The 17,134-nt window shown below is 37.0% G+C and overlaps 2 protein-coding genes and 1 long non-coding RNA gene across 4 annotated transcripts; all 3 read left to right on the forward strand.

Moving 5' to 3' along the window:
• Positions 1–938: 938 nt before the first annotated feature.
• Positions 939–9,513, forward strand: LOC103409024 (ycf3-interacting protein 1, chloroplastic-like). 2 transcript variants are annotated; one of them, XM_070821259.1, is made up of 6 exons: positions 939–1,395; positions 1,470–1,515; positions 1,610–1,723; positions 8,295–8,375; positions 8,627–8,797; positions 9,212–9,513. In XM_070821259.1, the coding sequence occupies exons 1-6, from the start codon at positions 1,022–1,024 to the stop codon at positions 9,299–9,301; spliced, it is 876 nt and encodes a 291-aa protein (XP_070677360.1). In that variant the 5' UTR covers positions 939–1,021; the 3' UTR covers positions 9,302–9,513. The 2 variants fall into 2 exon arrangements, with proteins under 2 accessions (XP_070677360.1, XP_028958725.1); XM_029102892.2 differs by having other exon boundaries at positions 939–1,378; positions 1,471–1,515.
• LOC139195770 (uncharacterized) lies at positions 2,467–7,646 on the forward strand. Its single transcript, XR_011580710.1, has 2 exons — positions 2,467–2,572; positions 7,442–7,646. It is a non-coding gene; the product is annotated as an uncharacterized lncRNA (long non-coding RNA).
• Positions 9,514–9,767: 254 nt separating the features above from the next.
• LOC103427930 (uncharacterized) lies at positions 9,768–10,739 on the forward strand. The gene has a single exon (XM_029103541.1). It carries the CDS (start codon positions 9,768–9,770, stop codon positions 10,737–10,739), a length of 972 nt encoding a protein of 323 aa, XP_028959374.1.
• The last annotated feature ends 6,395 nt before the right edge of the window (positions 10,740–17,134 follow it).

Raw genomic sequence — 17,134 nt, forward strand, 5'->3', positions numbered from 1 at the left:
TAGTCGCAACGCAATGTCCTTCAACCTACACAAGAAGAACAATAATCTTGCACCAAAATAGTTAAAATACATCTTCCGGATGAACAATTTTAGGTCACTCTAATCTCTAACACGCAATTGTGGTAGCAAATTTCTACACCTTTGATCTAGATAAAAATGTACCTACAAAACAAACAACATCTTTGATCAAGGACCAAAGGTGTCCACGAGGAGTGGGAGGGTTTGACCATGGATCTCCGATGCCTAAGTTAGTTCCTCTGTAAAAAAGTAAGCATTTAGAAAATATTGCACCAAAAAATGAGGTGGCAGAGAGTCCATTAAGAGTCTCACTTTTGAGAAAATCTCCTTAGTATTTATCTTCCTATTATCCTATTAGCTAGTTATTGGTTATGAGCAGAAAGGGCAAAATGCCATTTTCTAGAAAGTAAACACTCATAAATGTTTTTGCTCCCTATATCAAAATCCTTAGAATTTAGTATTTTTACATGTGGAAAAGCCATGTAGTTTTAAGTGATCTTATTTTCACACACTCTTTTTACTCATTTTATTTAAGGTTGTGAGATTGGATAAATCAAACGAAGAACAACATAAAAGATTAAACAGGCGAGAAGATAGAAAGGTGTGTGTTTATAATTGCATTCAAAACATTTGCTTAGTTCTCATTGCTCATGATTCTTCAACTGAATTTGGGAAAGGTTTTCAGTTTTCAAAATAACTGAAAGCTAGTTTTATGAATTTTTAAAATTTGCCTTTCAATTTTTGCATAAGGACAGTTACTAAACAGAAAAATTAAAAACGAAATAGTTATTAAATCGCTTCTCGGTGATGTTGCATGATAAATCTGAACCTGACCCGACTCGTTGATTTGTCCTAATCTTGTTGAAGCCCAATCCGGCCCATTGACAACCCCCAGCAGTAGAGTAGAAGATTAAGGGATAGAATTTGCCGATGCATGTAAATTCTGATCGCTAACAAATTCAAATACCAAGAAGCTCATGAAGGATTTCAACTGCCATTTAGAATGAAGGTGGTGATGGGTTTGCAAATTCTCCAAGTGGCGCCACCGCCACCACTCACTTCTTCCTCCACCTCCTCCTCCTCCTCATCTTCTTCTTCTTGTCGGGTCCAAACCCTCCCACTCTGGCTCAACCAACGCCACTCCCACTGCCGCCACTCACGGCCTCAGCTTGCTCTCCCACCCCGCCACTCGTTCAAAAGAACCACACTCTCACTCGTCGGCAGGAAAGGTAGGAAATTGCAAGCTTCTTCATCATCTTCTTCAACTACCCAACAAGACCAGGATGACGAAGAAGAATACGAAGACGACAAAGAAGATGAAGAAGATGAATCGGACCCTGACCCGGAAGACCTCGAATACGTGGGCCAAATCAAAAGGATATCTTGCTTTCTTCCATTCTTTGATGGGTTTCTTTTCATTTCAGTATTTCACACACTGTTATTGTTGGTTAGGTGTTGGAGCTTCTCCGAAAGAACAGAGACATGCTTTTCAGTGAGGTATGGTGTAATTCAGTAAATGCATTTCTCCATGTGCTTTAAAGTTAAGAAGTTTGAGTCTTGATCGAGTTTGGGATGGTGTGCATTGTGATAGGTTAAGCTCACTGTTATGATTGAGGACCTGCGAGAAGTTGAGCGCAGGAGACTCCTCGGCATTGAAGATCCTGATGCCCCTACTAGGGAGGAATTGGCTGATGTTCTTGAAGAAGTAAGCCCTTCATTTTAATTCCCTTGCTACACTATGCTATTTTAGGCGAATTTTCGATAGCGTGATTCATGAAACAGCAAAATTAGCATGTATTTGCATTGTTTGGGTGGAATCATTTCATACCTTCACACAATGAATTCATGAATGCAAAGTAGCTGGGAAGATCAATTGAAGGGTGTCTATTCATGTACTGAGTACTGACTTTCTGATACCAATTTGTGGGTTAGCCGCTTATATGGACTCGAAGAAATCCTGCACAATTGGAGGGCCTCAGAGCTATTCACTTATTATTTTCACCTGAACCATTATAATAAAGCCCTTCAATTGGTTTGACATGCATAAATTGCAATCTTTCAGCTAAGTAGTTCATAATTATAATAGAACAACCTCCAGTAGATGCATTTCTTCCATCACTGTTAGATGTCAGCCATGAAAGTTTGCTGAAGACGACTGGATGGTGAAGCATCATTGACTAGATATGCATCTTCACTAGGTCAAAAGCACGCATGTTGTAAGAGAAAATTATATATCCTCACTGGTTTACACAAGTCACGAAGTATATGATCCTTGTGTTGAATAAGTGGCCAAGTGGCCAAGTGGAGAACAAAATATATAAAAAAAGCTTTTGGCTATTAAACAAATCAAAAGAAAAAAAAGGACAACATGATTATGTTTCCTTGTTTTGTGGCTTGTTTTGTGGCTTTTTCAAAGCCATAATTATGGTTTTTTTTTTCGGATAGAAGAAATAAGGAAGGGAGAGCTCATTGTCAGTAAGGGAGCTCATTTTCTGCCGAGAGCAAGGAGAGTTGTAGAGAGCCCAAAAGAAAGAAGAAGTTGCTGCTTCATTTGGTTAGTAATCATCCACCAAAGTAATTGTTGTTGTAATAGCTTTGAGCTATATGTATAGAGAAGAAATTATTCATTATATTTCTTTCTCTATTTGTTTCTTTGGTGTGTGAGAGTTATTGGGTGTATTGGGTTATTTGGGTTGTGAGATTGCCAACACTTTGTAAACTTCCATTTGGTTGATAGTGAATTATTGGGTGAGCTCCTACTGCTCCGAGGACGTACTCCAGTTACACTGACTGTTGAGGAACGTCGTTAAAATCTTGGTGTTCTTTTATATTTTGTTCTTGCATTCCATTTGATATATTTTCTGTGGGTTAGCTTGAGTTGGTTCCATAAGGTTTGGTGCTATCCTAGCACAACAATTGGTATCAGAGCACTGGTTGCTCTTGGGTACTGTCTAGTTGCCAAAGATATCAGATGGGCAAGATGAAAATCATTTTGGAAGCAGCTCCGGGTTTGCAAGAACTACGGTGCAAAATGCAAAGTTCGAAGTGGAAAAGTTTGATGGCACAAACAACTTCGGGATGTGGCAATGTGAGGTCAAAGATGTGTTGGCTCAACAAGATCTACTTGCCGCTTTGGGAGAGAAGCCAGAAGCTATGTCGAAGCCGGAATGGGAGAAATTAAATTTGTGGGATTGCTCTTCAATTCGGTTGTGCCTTGCAAAAACTCAGAAGTATTTTGTGATGCGGGAGACGGTAGCAAGTGTGTTGTTGCCGCTTTGAGAGAGAAGCCGGAAGCTATGTCGAAGCCGGAATGGGAGAAATTAAATTTGTGGGCTTGCTCTTCAATTCGGTTGTGCCTTGCAAAAACTCAGAAGTATTTTGTGATGCGGGAGACAGTAGCAAGTGTGTTATGGCAAAAATTGGAAGACAAGTATATGACGAAGAGTGCAGAGAACCGGCTACACTTGAAGAAAAAGCTCTACCGCTTTCAATACAAAGAAGGTACAAAAATGATTAGACACCTTGATGCTTTTAATAAGTTGATTGCCGACTTGTTAAATTTAGATGAGGATATTAAGGATGAAGATAAGGCCTTAATATTGTTGAATTCCTTGCCGGACTCTTATGAGCATTTTGTTACCACTATTATGCATGGTAAAGAAACTGTGAAATTTGAAGATGTGTCAAATGCCTTGATGAATTATGAAATGAGGCATAGAGATAAAAATCATGATAGTACCTCTGAAGCTTTATTTGTTAGAGGTAGATCGTCGGAGAGGAAGTCATCTTCTAGTAGGAAAAAATCACACTCTCGACCTAGAGGAAATTCTAAAGGTAGAAAAACCTTGGAAAAGGATGAATGTGCCTTTTGTCATAATAAGGGTCATTGGAAGAAAGATTGTCCTAAGTTGAAGACCAAAGGAAAAGAAAGTTCTGAAGCCAATGTTGCTGAGGTTGAAACAGATGTTTTTTATTTTGCTTTAACCACTTCCTCATCATTTGATTGTGCTACTAAATGGGTGTTGGATACGGGTTGTACTCATCATATGACTCCTCACAAGAATTGGTTTTCAAGCTTGAAAGAGTTTGATGGTGGTGTTGTGTTCATGGGAGATGACAATCCTTGCACAACAAAAGGGATTGGTACAGTTCGTTTAAAGTTGCATGATGGCATGGTTAAAGAGTTGACAGGTGTTAGGTATGTACCGAATTTGAAGAAAAATCTTATTTCTTTGGGTACTTTGGAATCCAAGGGCTTTAGGTTTCATTCAGATGGACAGACATTGAAAGTTACTTATGGTGCACTTGTTGTGATGAAAGCTCCTCGATGTGGCCATTTGTATTTATTGTAGGGAAGCACTGTGACAGGTGAAGCATCTGTAGTCTCTGAAAATATGGGCACATCTGATTCAGATACTACTAGACTGTGGCATATGAGATTAGGCCATGCCGGTGAGAAAGCTCTACAAGGGCTTGTGAAAAACGGTCTTTTAAAAGGTGCCACGACTTGTAAGCTTGATTTCTGCGAGCATTGTGTCTTGGGGAAGCAAACTAGAGTGAAGTTTGGTACTGCTGTACATCAGACGAAGGGCATTCTTGATTATGTGCATTCGGATGTTTGGGGTCCTACAAAGACTCCCTCTTTGAGTGGTAGACATTGGTTCGTGACCTTTGTTGATGATTATTCAAGAAGGTCTTGGGTCTACACTATGAAGCACAAGAGTGAGGTGTTGAGCATTTTCTTGGGTTGGAAGAAAATGGTTGAGAACCAGACTGGGAGAAAGATTAAAATTTTGAGATCTGATAATGGTGGTGAATACACATCCGATCCTTTCTTTAAAGTTTGCAAATAGGAAGGAATTGTGAGACATTTCAGTGTTCGGGGAACTCCACAACAAAATGGAGTTGCAGAAAGATTGAATCGAACCTTGCTTGAGAAGGTTAAATGTATGTTGTCTCAGTCGGGTTTAAGCAAGTCATTTTGGGCAGAGGCAGTTAATTATGCATGTCACATCATCAACCGGTTACCCTCAGCTGCTGTTCAGGGTAAGACACCAATGGAGGTATGGACTGGAAAACCTTCTTCTGATTATGACTATATCCGTATTTTTGGTTCACCTGCTTATTTTCATGTGACTGAAAATAAACTTGATCCTAGAGCCAAAAAGGCTATCTTTCTTGGTTTTAGTAGTGGTGTCAAAGGTTACAGGTTGTGGTGCCCAAAGATGAAAAAACTTGTAATCAGCAGAGATGTGACATTTGATGAAGAAAGTATGTACAAAATCTCTGAGAAGAATGTGAAAGATGTCCAACAGGTGGAGCTTGAGAAAGTTGCTTCTGGTACTTCAAATCCTATTTCCGCTGATGTCGAAGCCACTATAAGTGAAGAAGTTGGAGACCATGAGGATGTTGAAGAAGTTGAACTTGAAGATTCTATCCAAGTTGAAGAGCAAGTTTCACCTCAAGAGTCTATTGCCATGAACAGAGGAAAGAGACAAATTACCAAGCCAGCTCGGTATAATGACTATGTTTCTTTTGCTCTTCTTATTATCACTGAAGAGATTCCATCCAATTTCGAGGAAGCCATTGAGAGTGAGGAGAAGGAGAGGTGGTGCAATGCCATGGGTGATGAGATGAATTCTCTCTTGAAGAACAAGACTTGGGAGTTAGCTAAATTGCCTAAGGACAAGAAAGCTATCGGTTGCAAATGGGTGTATGCCAAGAAGGAAGATGCTGATGAGAAAAGCAATGTGAGATTTAAAGCAAGATTAGTTGCTAAAGGGTATGTACAAAAGGAGGGCATTGACTACAATGAAATATTTTCTCCGATTGTGAAGCACTCCTCAATTCGTATTATGTTAGCTCTTGTTGCACAATATGATCTTGAGCTTGTGCAACTCGATGTGAAGACGGCTTTTCTACATGGTGATTTGAATGAAAAGATCTATATGTGTCAACCGGATGGGTATATAGTGAAAGGGAAGGAAAATTTGTTTTGCAAGTTGAAGAAATCACTTTATGGCTTGAAGCAATTTCCAAGGCAATGGTATTTGAGGTTTGATAAATTTATGAGAGGCCAAAATTATTCTAGAAGTCAATATGATTATTGTGTGTACTTCAAGAAGTTGCAAGATGAGTCTTTTATTTATTTATTGATATATGTTGATGATATGTTGATTGCCTCAAAGAATGTTGAAGAGATTGAAAAATTGAAGAAGCAAATGAAGAATGAGTTTGAGATGAAGGAAAGAAGATCCTTGGCATGGAGATCACTAGAGATAGAGAGAAGGGTTTGGTCAGTTTGAATCAAAGACAATACCTTGAGAAGTTGATTCGGAAGTTTGGAGTTCATGATTCAACCAAACTGGTTAGTACCCATTTGGCTCCTCATTTTAAATTGAGTTTTCTACAGTGTCCTAAAACTGATAAAGAGAAGCTGCAAATGAAAAATATACCATATGCAAATTTGGTTGGTAGTTTGATGTATGCAATGGTATGCTCTAGACCGGATATTGCTCATGCAGTTGGCATGGTGAGTCGATATATGCATAATTCAGGTAAAGAGCATTGGCAAGCAGCTAAGTGGATATTGAGGTATCTCCATGGTACTCGAGATGTTGGTTTATGCTTTGAGAGAGATGACTCTGGTATTGGTCATTTTGCAGTTGGTTATGTTAATTCAGATTATGCAGGTGATCTGGATGGAAGGAAGTCTACTACAGGCTATGTGTTTACTATGGCTAAAGGGCCAGTTTGTTGGAGGTCCATTTTGCAGTCGTCTGTTGCCTTGTCTACTACAGAGGCTGAATATATGGCAGTTGCTGAAGCTATAAAGGAGGTCATTTGGATACATGGGCTGATTAGAGATTTGGGGTTGATCAGAAGCAGGTGGAGGTACATTGTGATAGTCAGAGTGCCATTTATTTGGCTAAGTATCAGGTTCATCATGCGAGGACCAAGCACATAGATGTGCGTTATCACTTTGTTCGTGAAGTTGTTGGTGAAGGAGAAATCATTCTCCAGAAGATTTCAACTAAAGATAACCCCGCTGATATGTTGACTAAGGTTGTTGGTGTAGCCAAGTTTGTTCATTGCTTGAACTTGGCTCACATTATGCCTATATAAAGAAGGCGTTGAGCAGTAGGAGTTTTGGAGCATTTGGCTCGGCATGAGTTGTTCTCTTGCTAGTGTTTGGGAGTGATGTTGTGTGTTAATTGTGTTGGTTGGCTTATCATGGCGTTTTTCAGAACTTGGCCAAGGTGGAGATTGTTGAATAAGTGGCCAAGTGGCCAAGTGGAGAACAAAAATATAAAAAAAGCTTTTGGCTATTAAACAAATCAAAAGAAAAAAAAGGACAACATGATTATGTTTCCTTGTTTTGTGGCTTTTTCAAAGCCATAATTATGGTTTTTTTTTCGGATAGAAGAAATAAGGAAGGGAGAGCTCATTGTCAGTAAGGGAGCTCATTTTCTGCCGAGAGCAAGGAGAGTTGTAGAGAGCCCAAAAGAAAGAAGAAGTTGCTGCTTCATTTGGTTAGTAATCATCCACCAAAGTAGTTGTTGTTGTAATAGCTTTGAGCTATATGTATAGAGAAGAAATTATTCATTATATTTCTTTCTCTATTTGTTTCTTTGGTGTGTGAGAGTTATTGGGTGTATTGGGTTATTTGGGTTGTGAGATTGCCAACACTTTGTAAACTTCCATTTGGTTGATAGTGGATTATTGGGTGAGCTCCTACTGCTCCGAGGACGTACTCCAGTTACATTGACTGTTGAGGAACCTCGTTAAAATCTTGGTGTTCTTTTATATTTTGTTCTTGCATTCCATTTGATATATTTCCTGTGGGTTAGCTTGAGTTGGTTCCATAAGGTTTGGTGCTATCCTAGCACAACACCTTGATGCTTGAATGCACGCCAGATACAAAGTGTTGGAACTTCGGAGTTTGATTATTCACATAGGTGACCCTCTCCTTATGCTAGATGAAATGATTTGCGGAGTGACCCTATGGAAATTCTTATGATTTGTTCACATAGGTGACACTATGCAAATTTTCTTCTTCACTGGCTATGCTTCTTTACTATAATGAAAAAGGAAGGTTTCAAAAGTATAAAAATGATATGCAGAGTGCCCCTAATTTATACAAATTGTACGTTATGTCATTCCAACTCTTTGCTTTGATATTTATACCCTTCTCAAATCATGAGAGTGGAAACTTGGTAATAGTTGGAAAAGGTAATTCTATTATTGTGATGCTAATTTGTGATTCTGTGATTTAGGTGAATGAAGGAAAAATCCCAAAAAATCGACTTGCTCTTAAACTGCTGGCTGCAGAAATGAATCAATGGCCTAATCTAGAGGTATTATTGTAATTCGGTATAAAATGATTAATTTTAGAGATGATTTTGATGTGTAAGTGGAAAAACAACATGAAGCCTAGGATAAAACGCCAAGCTCTGAATTCCAATTAAATAGCTTGTAAATCTTAGACAGCAAATATATGAAATTTTCCTTAGATGAATCACCAAGGCTTTTTCACCTTTATCTATGTTTCTAACTAACACTGGATATCAATTTGCTCATCTGTTCCTATGTTTTGTTTATGGTACAGGTTCAGATTACACCAGCGAAGAAAAAGCCTGGTAAGTCCCTGTATGCAAGAGCGACCGACACTGGTATTGATCTTCAAGAGGCTGCTAAGAGACTGAAGATTGATTGGGATACAGCTGCTGAGATTGATGATGGTGATCTTAAAGATGAAAATGAAGTGCCGTCGGTTTTGGTTTGTTACCTTGGCTTTCTTGTGATAAAATGATCTTATCAAGTTCTTGCAATTGTCAAATATGTGCTGCTAATTATTTTATGATTTTACACTAAATGCAATCATTTTCTCTAATTTTTCATTCCTTTCAACAAAAAAGTAAGATGGAAAAGTGTATCACCATTGTGATAAGTAAATAATGTTTGTAATTGCAATCTATCATTCAGTACTAAAATACTCCGAAAACCTTATTCAATACAAAGGCAGAAAACAGCTCATAGTTAATCGTTTATCTGCCTTCTGCAAAATGAATGCTTGATTGACATGCATATATATGTGAGGACCTTGTCAAAGTACTCATGAATTACGAGTTGCGAATAGTTTTCTGGTTTAGCTAATCCTCGGGTTCCTGATACGCAGTTTCTTATCTCGCAGGGCTATGGAGCACTGTACTTAGTCACAGCTTTCCCCGTCATTATTGGTGTATCAGTGGTATTAATTTTGTTTTACAATTCACTCCAGTAGAAATCTTGTCTCGCCGTCATATTTCACTGTAAAAATATCATTCCTTGCAATATACCGAATACCGTTCTGATCTTCACATGAGTTTTGTACGTCTAAATGCTAATTAGAAATATCAAATATCATGTAAGAATCTTGTATCTGGTGCTATTGTATATGGTGTTATGCAAGCACATCAGATCTTGTAGTTTATTTTATTTTATTCTTGTTAATAACTCTCTTTCATGAAGATTTACATATATTAAAACCGAATTATCGTATAGATTAGCAGCTTAAACTATTCTAAATACAATATTAAATTTTGCTGACCCTTGTTTATATGGAGCAATTCGACATGGATATCACTACTAGGTTTGGATTAGTGGAGAATATGCTGATCACGTCTAAGTTCATATAAGTCTTATTTTCCCTCCTTTTTAAGTAGTCCAAATCCCAGACTTGTTCCTCAGGATTTCTGCTTTTCTCGACCATGGATTATCCGTTTTCGGGCGATATAAGTGACTACTTTACTCTTGGAGATCTAGAAAAACAGATTTCTGTAGATCCAATATCACTGAAAGAATCATCACACAGAGAAGTGAGTGCTGAACCGGTGGTGGAGGTGCCGGTTGTTGCTGCTCCAAAGCCGAATGCACTTGACCAACGACCGCCCCTGCTGCCGCCTGCAAACCCCAAGTTCTTAAGCTTCAGTCTCCCAAACTCAGCAACCTCATCGCCGCGAGTGAAGAAGAAATGGAAAGACGAAAGCCAGGCATCTCCTCGGCAGCAACTGGAGAATCTGAGCCACCTGCAACAAGAAATTGAGTTCCGGCGGAGCAAGTCATGTGGTCAAGGGAGGACATTTGCCCCGTCAGTTGACTTTGATCTCTTGCTGATCAAACCAAATGCCGCCGAAATAGTCTCCAGGCACTACAGCAGCCTCTTCAGGGCCGAGTCCAACAGAGTTGCTCATAAAAATGGCAATAACAGGGACCCACACGACGATGAGTTCACGTGTGGGGCCCTGTGCTTGTCCATCCCTGGCTTTGGCAAGGCAAAGGCAGTGAGAGCAAGAAAGGTAGAGCCTGATGAACTGGGAAATGTCATATCCAGGACAGTTTCCTTGGAAAAGTTTGAATGTGGCTCTTGGGCTTCAGCTATGATAAATGAGCAGGAAGATGACAACACCAGTCGCTACTTTGATCTGCCATTGGAGCTGATACGAAGCAGCGTCAACGAGGCAGATTCGCCAATTTCAGCATCTTTTGTGTTTGACACGGATCGAAAGGGTGCCCAAAAGAATGGATCAACAAGAGCACAAGGCCGGAAATCACACGAATCATCGCGCAGCGTTCGGTTTTCTACATCATCAGATGCTGCATCACCAACTGCTTGCGTTACGCCTCGCTTGCGCAAAGCTAGGGATGATTTCAAAGCTTTCTTAGAAGCACAGAGTACATAACTTACTCTGCTTTTTGGTATAATGACTGTATTGGCCATGTTATAAAATAATGCGAGTAGATTGTAACTATAGTCCTTCAATTATTACCCGATTATCACTTTTGTCCGTGAATTAAGCAATTCTATAGTCCTTCAACATATAACCGTGTATCACATTGGTCCGTTTTTCTATCTAAATTTAGGGGCCTTGTGCTTGTTCCTATTGTCATAACATGGAGCTATAGTTCTAGAACTATACGGTGTGAGTAGCCCTTTTTGCCCTTAAAATGGTAGAAAACTAACGTGTTTTGTACTTTTGATGGTATGATACAAAAACTGGGTAATAGTTCAAGAACTATAGTTACAATTTACTCGAGAAAATGCAAACACGGAAGCCGGCTATTTTGTTAAAGATAGTTATGTGACAAATGCTACATTGTGCAGGTTGGAATGGCATTGGGCCAATAACCGGACTCGGGCTGGGTTTGGAAGTGGGTCTGGTCGATACTATACTTCCATTTGGAAGCTTAGGGCTACTGCCGTTCTCGTAGTCAGCTAAACCCAAAAGACAATGTCCAATTTCCCAAAGGATTGGACCAGCAGACAAAAAGCGTGCCCCCATGCTACTCAAGGCCTTTGCTTGAGCTCTAGGCAACTGGACTCGACAAGGTTGCCCCGACCTCTTGGCAATTTTTGACATCATGTCATATTCTGGTTAACTCAGTTTGAGTTCATATAAATCTAATTCGAGCTATTTAGTAAGAGGATGGTACATTTTTTCCAATTTTCTTAGTGGTGTTGGGTAGTTTTTTTTTTTATGATTGTTGTGGTTATATCCTGTGTCATGTAAGTTGGGAAAAAAGTTGAGAAGAAAAGTTGGGATAAGCAGCATTTTCCTTTATACATAGATTTTGTTGAGTGACTTGATTCCAACCTACTCCGTTTGTTAAATTGTATGTAGTCCCTTTTGTTAGGAATTGGCTCGTCATCGTTAGTGCCCTATTAGGAAAATTGAACGTTCATAGATTCTTGTCCTAAAAAAAATTAAGAAAGAATTAAGTTTTTTTTGTGCAAATTTAGATTAGGAATTCCAGAAGCTTAATTGGAATACGAAAGAAAGTGAATTTTCTTATCCCATGTAGAATAGGAAACCTAATCAGGTTATAGGCACGTAAACCGCACCTTATATATATAAACAGGGTGCAGGAAGGCTGAAAAGCACAGACATAAAAAATAGATTACAGCATAGAAAAAAAAAGGATTAGTTCTGGGGTTTGTAAAAGTACTGTGTATTCTATTATTAATCAAAAAAGTCGTGATTTCTCTATCTAGAGAAATCGCAACTGGACGTATGCAAAAGTTCCGCCGAATAGTATAAGTCTTGTTTGATTTTAGTTATTCTCTAATTTGATAAGTTTAATTTATTGCCGGATACATCAAAGAGAAAAATCCAGAGTATGTTGTATTTGAGGGAATGTCTCAATCACTTCTCTTACCTATGTAAAAACAAACATAGATCTCATTAAGAGTATATAACACTCATCATGTTGCCTGAATCCCCCTTATACATACATTTTCCATTACATATTCCCGTCTATTGTTTTAATTTTCGTTTTATCATTTACATAAACACGTTGCTCCAAGAACTAGCTAGAAAGTGAAATTATTGGCTTCGTGTACTGATTCAATGAAACAATTCGAAAGTTACATCAATCTGCGTCAAGTCAATACGGAAACAAAATGAGAGACCTACCTTCCTCCCAACCTTCTAAATAAAAGAAAATCCTGGACTTTGGTAAATTTCGTGTTCACATACCAATGCTGCTGCATGCTTCGAAGAAAATTCCTACACTTGGTAAAATAATAGTTCATGTTCAACTTCTTCTTCCCTTCTTTTACCTAAAAAACAATTTACATGGTACATGCACACTGTTAACGCACCGTTCTAAAACAATCCTATAACGCTACTGTTATTTTCTTTTTACATAACATTGGTACGACTTAACTAGCACAGTATTTGTAAAGAAACTGCGAAAAATGTGCACGCAAAATGTAAGTTTTTTCGTGTTAGCGTGGCTGCATGGGTTTACAGTTGAAGCCTGACAGGGCACAACACAAGTGTAAAACCGGACATGGGTTTGATACGTACACCATTTCAATTCCACATGTGTTCATGTGATGCGTCTCCCCTATGCCCACCACCACCACCATTTTTAACCTTTTTTATATATAATATGGCTGTATAGTCTCAATCGGTACCAGAAATTTGTTATATCTTGGCACCTATAGAAACCGTATTTGAAATTCATGATATTGCTCAGAAGATTCACCACAAAAATTAATAAGTATTAGGGGCGCTTAGTGGTGGATTAGGGACAGAAATATGGATTTCCGTCTACTAACACCCAATGTGTTACCATATGAACACGAATCGTACATAAATATTGTTTGAATTGTTCAATCAAACAACTTTTCATACGACATGTAGTAGATCACCTTGGTGAATGGTGATGGTTTTCATGATTTAATTAACGTTACAAGATCTTATGATTACCTAACTCACAAGTCACTAGATGTAATTATTGTTGTTGTTTATTGATTAAGAAGAATCCGTTATTAATAATTGGATTAATAGTGGTTAATAATACATCATGGAATTTGAAAGCGAAGCATGCGGAGGCAGTGCCAGCTGCTATACAATACAAACAAACATCCACCTTGCTTCCTCATGGGCCTCATATTTGCAAATTGCATGGGGAGGGACAGACACACTCTCTCAAATAATTGAACAAAAACAAAAATTGTCCATAAAATACTCATGTACTCTTATATTACAACCAAAAAAGTTAATAATACAGTAAATAAAATAACCCAAAATTAATATATTGAAGGCAAACTCGCCCTCCAGCACTAACTATGAGCTTATTTGAAAGTGTTTTTAAATGACTGAAAATGTTTTTTATTTGTTAAAATTGTAGTTCCATGTAGAAAAGTTGTGTTAGAACCTCCACCGCCAGTTTCCTGTTACGTCTTTTTATATTTATATAACAAGATTCTTGTCACAGTCATGATTCACTAATAGTATTATTACTATTTGACAACTATTATCTTTCTTAAACAAAACAATCACACCCAAATCATCATATGAGGAGGGGTAAGGTGCTTTATGCTCATGTAGTGGCGAAGTCGGAATTCTGAATAAGAAGGGGTCTTTCACAAATATGTATATATATATATATATATATGAGTGTGTAAAAAGTTGAATTCATAACATGTTGACATATGCAATTTATGTAATCCTTACAAAACTGAAAAAATTCTGTTAAATTCAATAGTAAGAAGAAAAAAATGTAAAAACCCAGACAACCAAGTAAGAGGTAGGTTGTGGAAGGCTAAAGAAAATACAAAGAAGTAGAAAAAGAAGGAAAAGGGGGAGAGGTCTGCAAATAAAGAAGGTGGGTTGCTTTAGAAAATTATAGGGTGTATATTACTGTTAGGTGAGAGAATCGAACCAGAAGTGGGGTTGCTTTTTCCATTTAAAATTGCACATCTCTTTTAAAACTCCCCTGCCAAACTTATCATTTCATTAGACAGCCGAAAAAATTTAAAATCAAAACAGCTTAACGACGTCGTTTGCTTCATCTTATTCCATGAGATTCACACTTCAGATGAAGTCAGGATGGACCAGAAACTACCCTAATCCCTTGTGGCTCCACCCCTGTGCTCATGTCATGTGGTTAAAATATTTACTCTTGTATCCGACGTTATATTTTGTGCTCGACATCATTACCCTTTGTTTGACTAAACAATAAAATCTTGTTTACCTTATAAAACACACAACATATAGGGATGAGAGCAACTTACATATAAAACAGATTCGCATGCAGCATTGCGATCCAGCAATACAAAACTACGTGTTGAGAAACCCTACATATTTCATTGTTTTATTATAATGAAATGTTGTGATAACAATAAACGCGTTTCATGTAAGTCATTCTCCATAGGACGGGAATTAAGTATAAAAAGGAATGTAACTAAGAACGAGAAGGCTTAGCAGTGAGACTAAGTATGATTAAAAAACTAGAAATTTTCATTCTAATCCTTGGCAAAGATGACTTTTAAACTAAAACCATGAGTAAGATCAAAATATAATTTTAGTCCATTGATACATTAATAACCTCATTTATTAATTACATTTTCATTTTTTAATTATTTCTCTTTTTCTTTCTAATTTTAATGTATTAACTTTATTTCATTATAATTATAATTTTCATTTCATTTATCATAATATATTTTGTTGTAAACATTTAGATAAACTAATTTTTGTTATACAATATATTTCGATGTACTTTGTCTTCTTCATTTAGGTACATTAAATTCATTATAATACATTTCGGTGCATACATTTCGGTACACACATTTTAGTACATACATTTTGATACAAACATTTAGATACATTAATTCAATATAATACATTTCGGTACAAACATTTCGGTGCATACATTTAAGTACATTAATTTAATATAATACATTTCGGTGCATATATTTCAGTACATGCATTTCGGTATTAACATTTAAATACATTAGTTTAATATAATACATTTCAGTACATACATTTAGGTATATTAATTGAATCTTTCAAGTTTGAAGAATGTTAAATAAAATTAATAAATAAAGAAAAAAACTTTTTTTGGTAAAAAAATAAATTAAAAATTGTATATTAATAAATTTAAATATTTAATGGGAGACATTAAATAAAATGCACGTTAATTATTTTGAATTAAGAACACATCAATGGACTATAATCAATATGTAATCTAGCACTAAGTTTATTTTAAATTTCAATCTTCTTAAAAGATTAAAGTTAAAAAAACCCCAAAAACTGGACCATAGTATAATGTAGAAACATTAAGAACACCATTAATCAAGGTTGCATGTCTGTATACTGTGAAAAAGTGGGGGTTGAGGGGGTTGAGTTTTCAACTTTCATCGGCGTTACTCTTGGAGCTGCTGAATTGAGTGGGGTAGAAGCAACCCCTCATGAGTCATAATTATCTACACAAATACCAGCAACGAACTCATTTGTCTCATAAAAGACATTCTTCCTCCACCACATATGTATAATTTTTTTTTTTTTTAAATACTGCGTTACTGATCTCATTTAATTTAAAATTACCTAAGGCATGCAAGCATTTGGGCCACTGGGACCCCCTACCCCACACTCTCCCCCACCCACCCCAATAATTCTTTTAGTTTGCAAAAAAAACACTTTAAATCTGGCACCTTCTCATACATTCTTAGACTCGTATGGACATGAATAATTTTTGCTTACAATTTTAAAGTGACGGTGATACTTATTATTTTATTTATATTATTAAATAAGTTAAAATTTTGAAATATGTGCTATATACTACGTTACTAATCATATTTAATTAAAAATTCACAAAGGCATGCAAGCATTCGAGCCACTAGGACCTTGTAACCGACTAGAAATTTTGTGCCGGAAACACAACACGGTATACCAAATTTCATAATATAAGTAGTTGAATTTTTTTAAGTATCTAATCATTTGTATTATGATACTTAATATACTAAACCGTGTTCTAGCACACTGAAAACCCTCTCGTACCCCAAAGTCTCTACCCCAATAATCTTTTTAGTTTGCAAAAAATATGGACAAGCCTACTCAGTTAATGTGGCATTGATTAATTAGTTTTTCTTTGTTTAAATTACAAGGACGGACGGAGGATGCACTCTGCTGCCTCCAGGAGTCATAATTGGCTATTTTTGTGTCTGTTATTTATCAATCCATGCGACTAGTTGGAGCTTCTGAAGTCCTCTTCTTTCAACCATTCCTTCTATCGTCTTCGTTATTTTTGGTATTAGTGAAATGTTGGCTACTTTCTCTTTTATCTTTTCATTCGTTTTGTTATCATTTCGTAATATAATTTGACGATTCGACCCATTTATTTGGTCATCAAATTATACTGCACGATGAGAATGAAACTAGAAAGAATAAGAAGGGAACACGATAAAAATTTACGAGTTTGATTGTTGTACACAAAAATCATGGTGCCTGAGTTTGATTTATATAGTTTTGTTTGTAGTGTGGCGTGAGTTTAATAGTTGTGAGATCCGTACTTTTGCATAATCAAACTCATAAGATCCATAAATTTCACCCAACAATGAAACACGCTCCTATTAAACTAAGATTTTTCGACTCACAATATGAATTACGATTCTATTTTATAAGATTCCAACTCACTAAACGTTGTTGTACAAGCAAAACTAACATAATGAAAAGTCTAAAGTAGCATAGAGTCATAGATTCATTAGGAGTCCTCCAGAGAAAGGACACTCCTCCTGTCCTCCACGGGACCATTGATTCATTCTCTCCTTTCGCACTTCTTTCCTTTC

This window comes from Malus domestica, chromosome 05 (assembly GCF_042453785.1).
Source record: "Malus domestica chromosome 05, GDT2T_hap1".
Classification (NCBI taxonomy): Eukaryota; Viridiplantae; Streptophyta; class Magnoliopsida; order Rosales; family Rosaceae; genus Malus; species Malus domestica.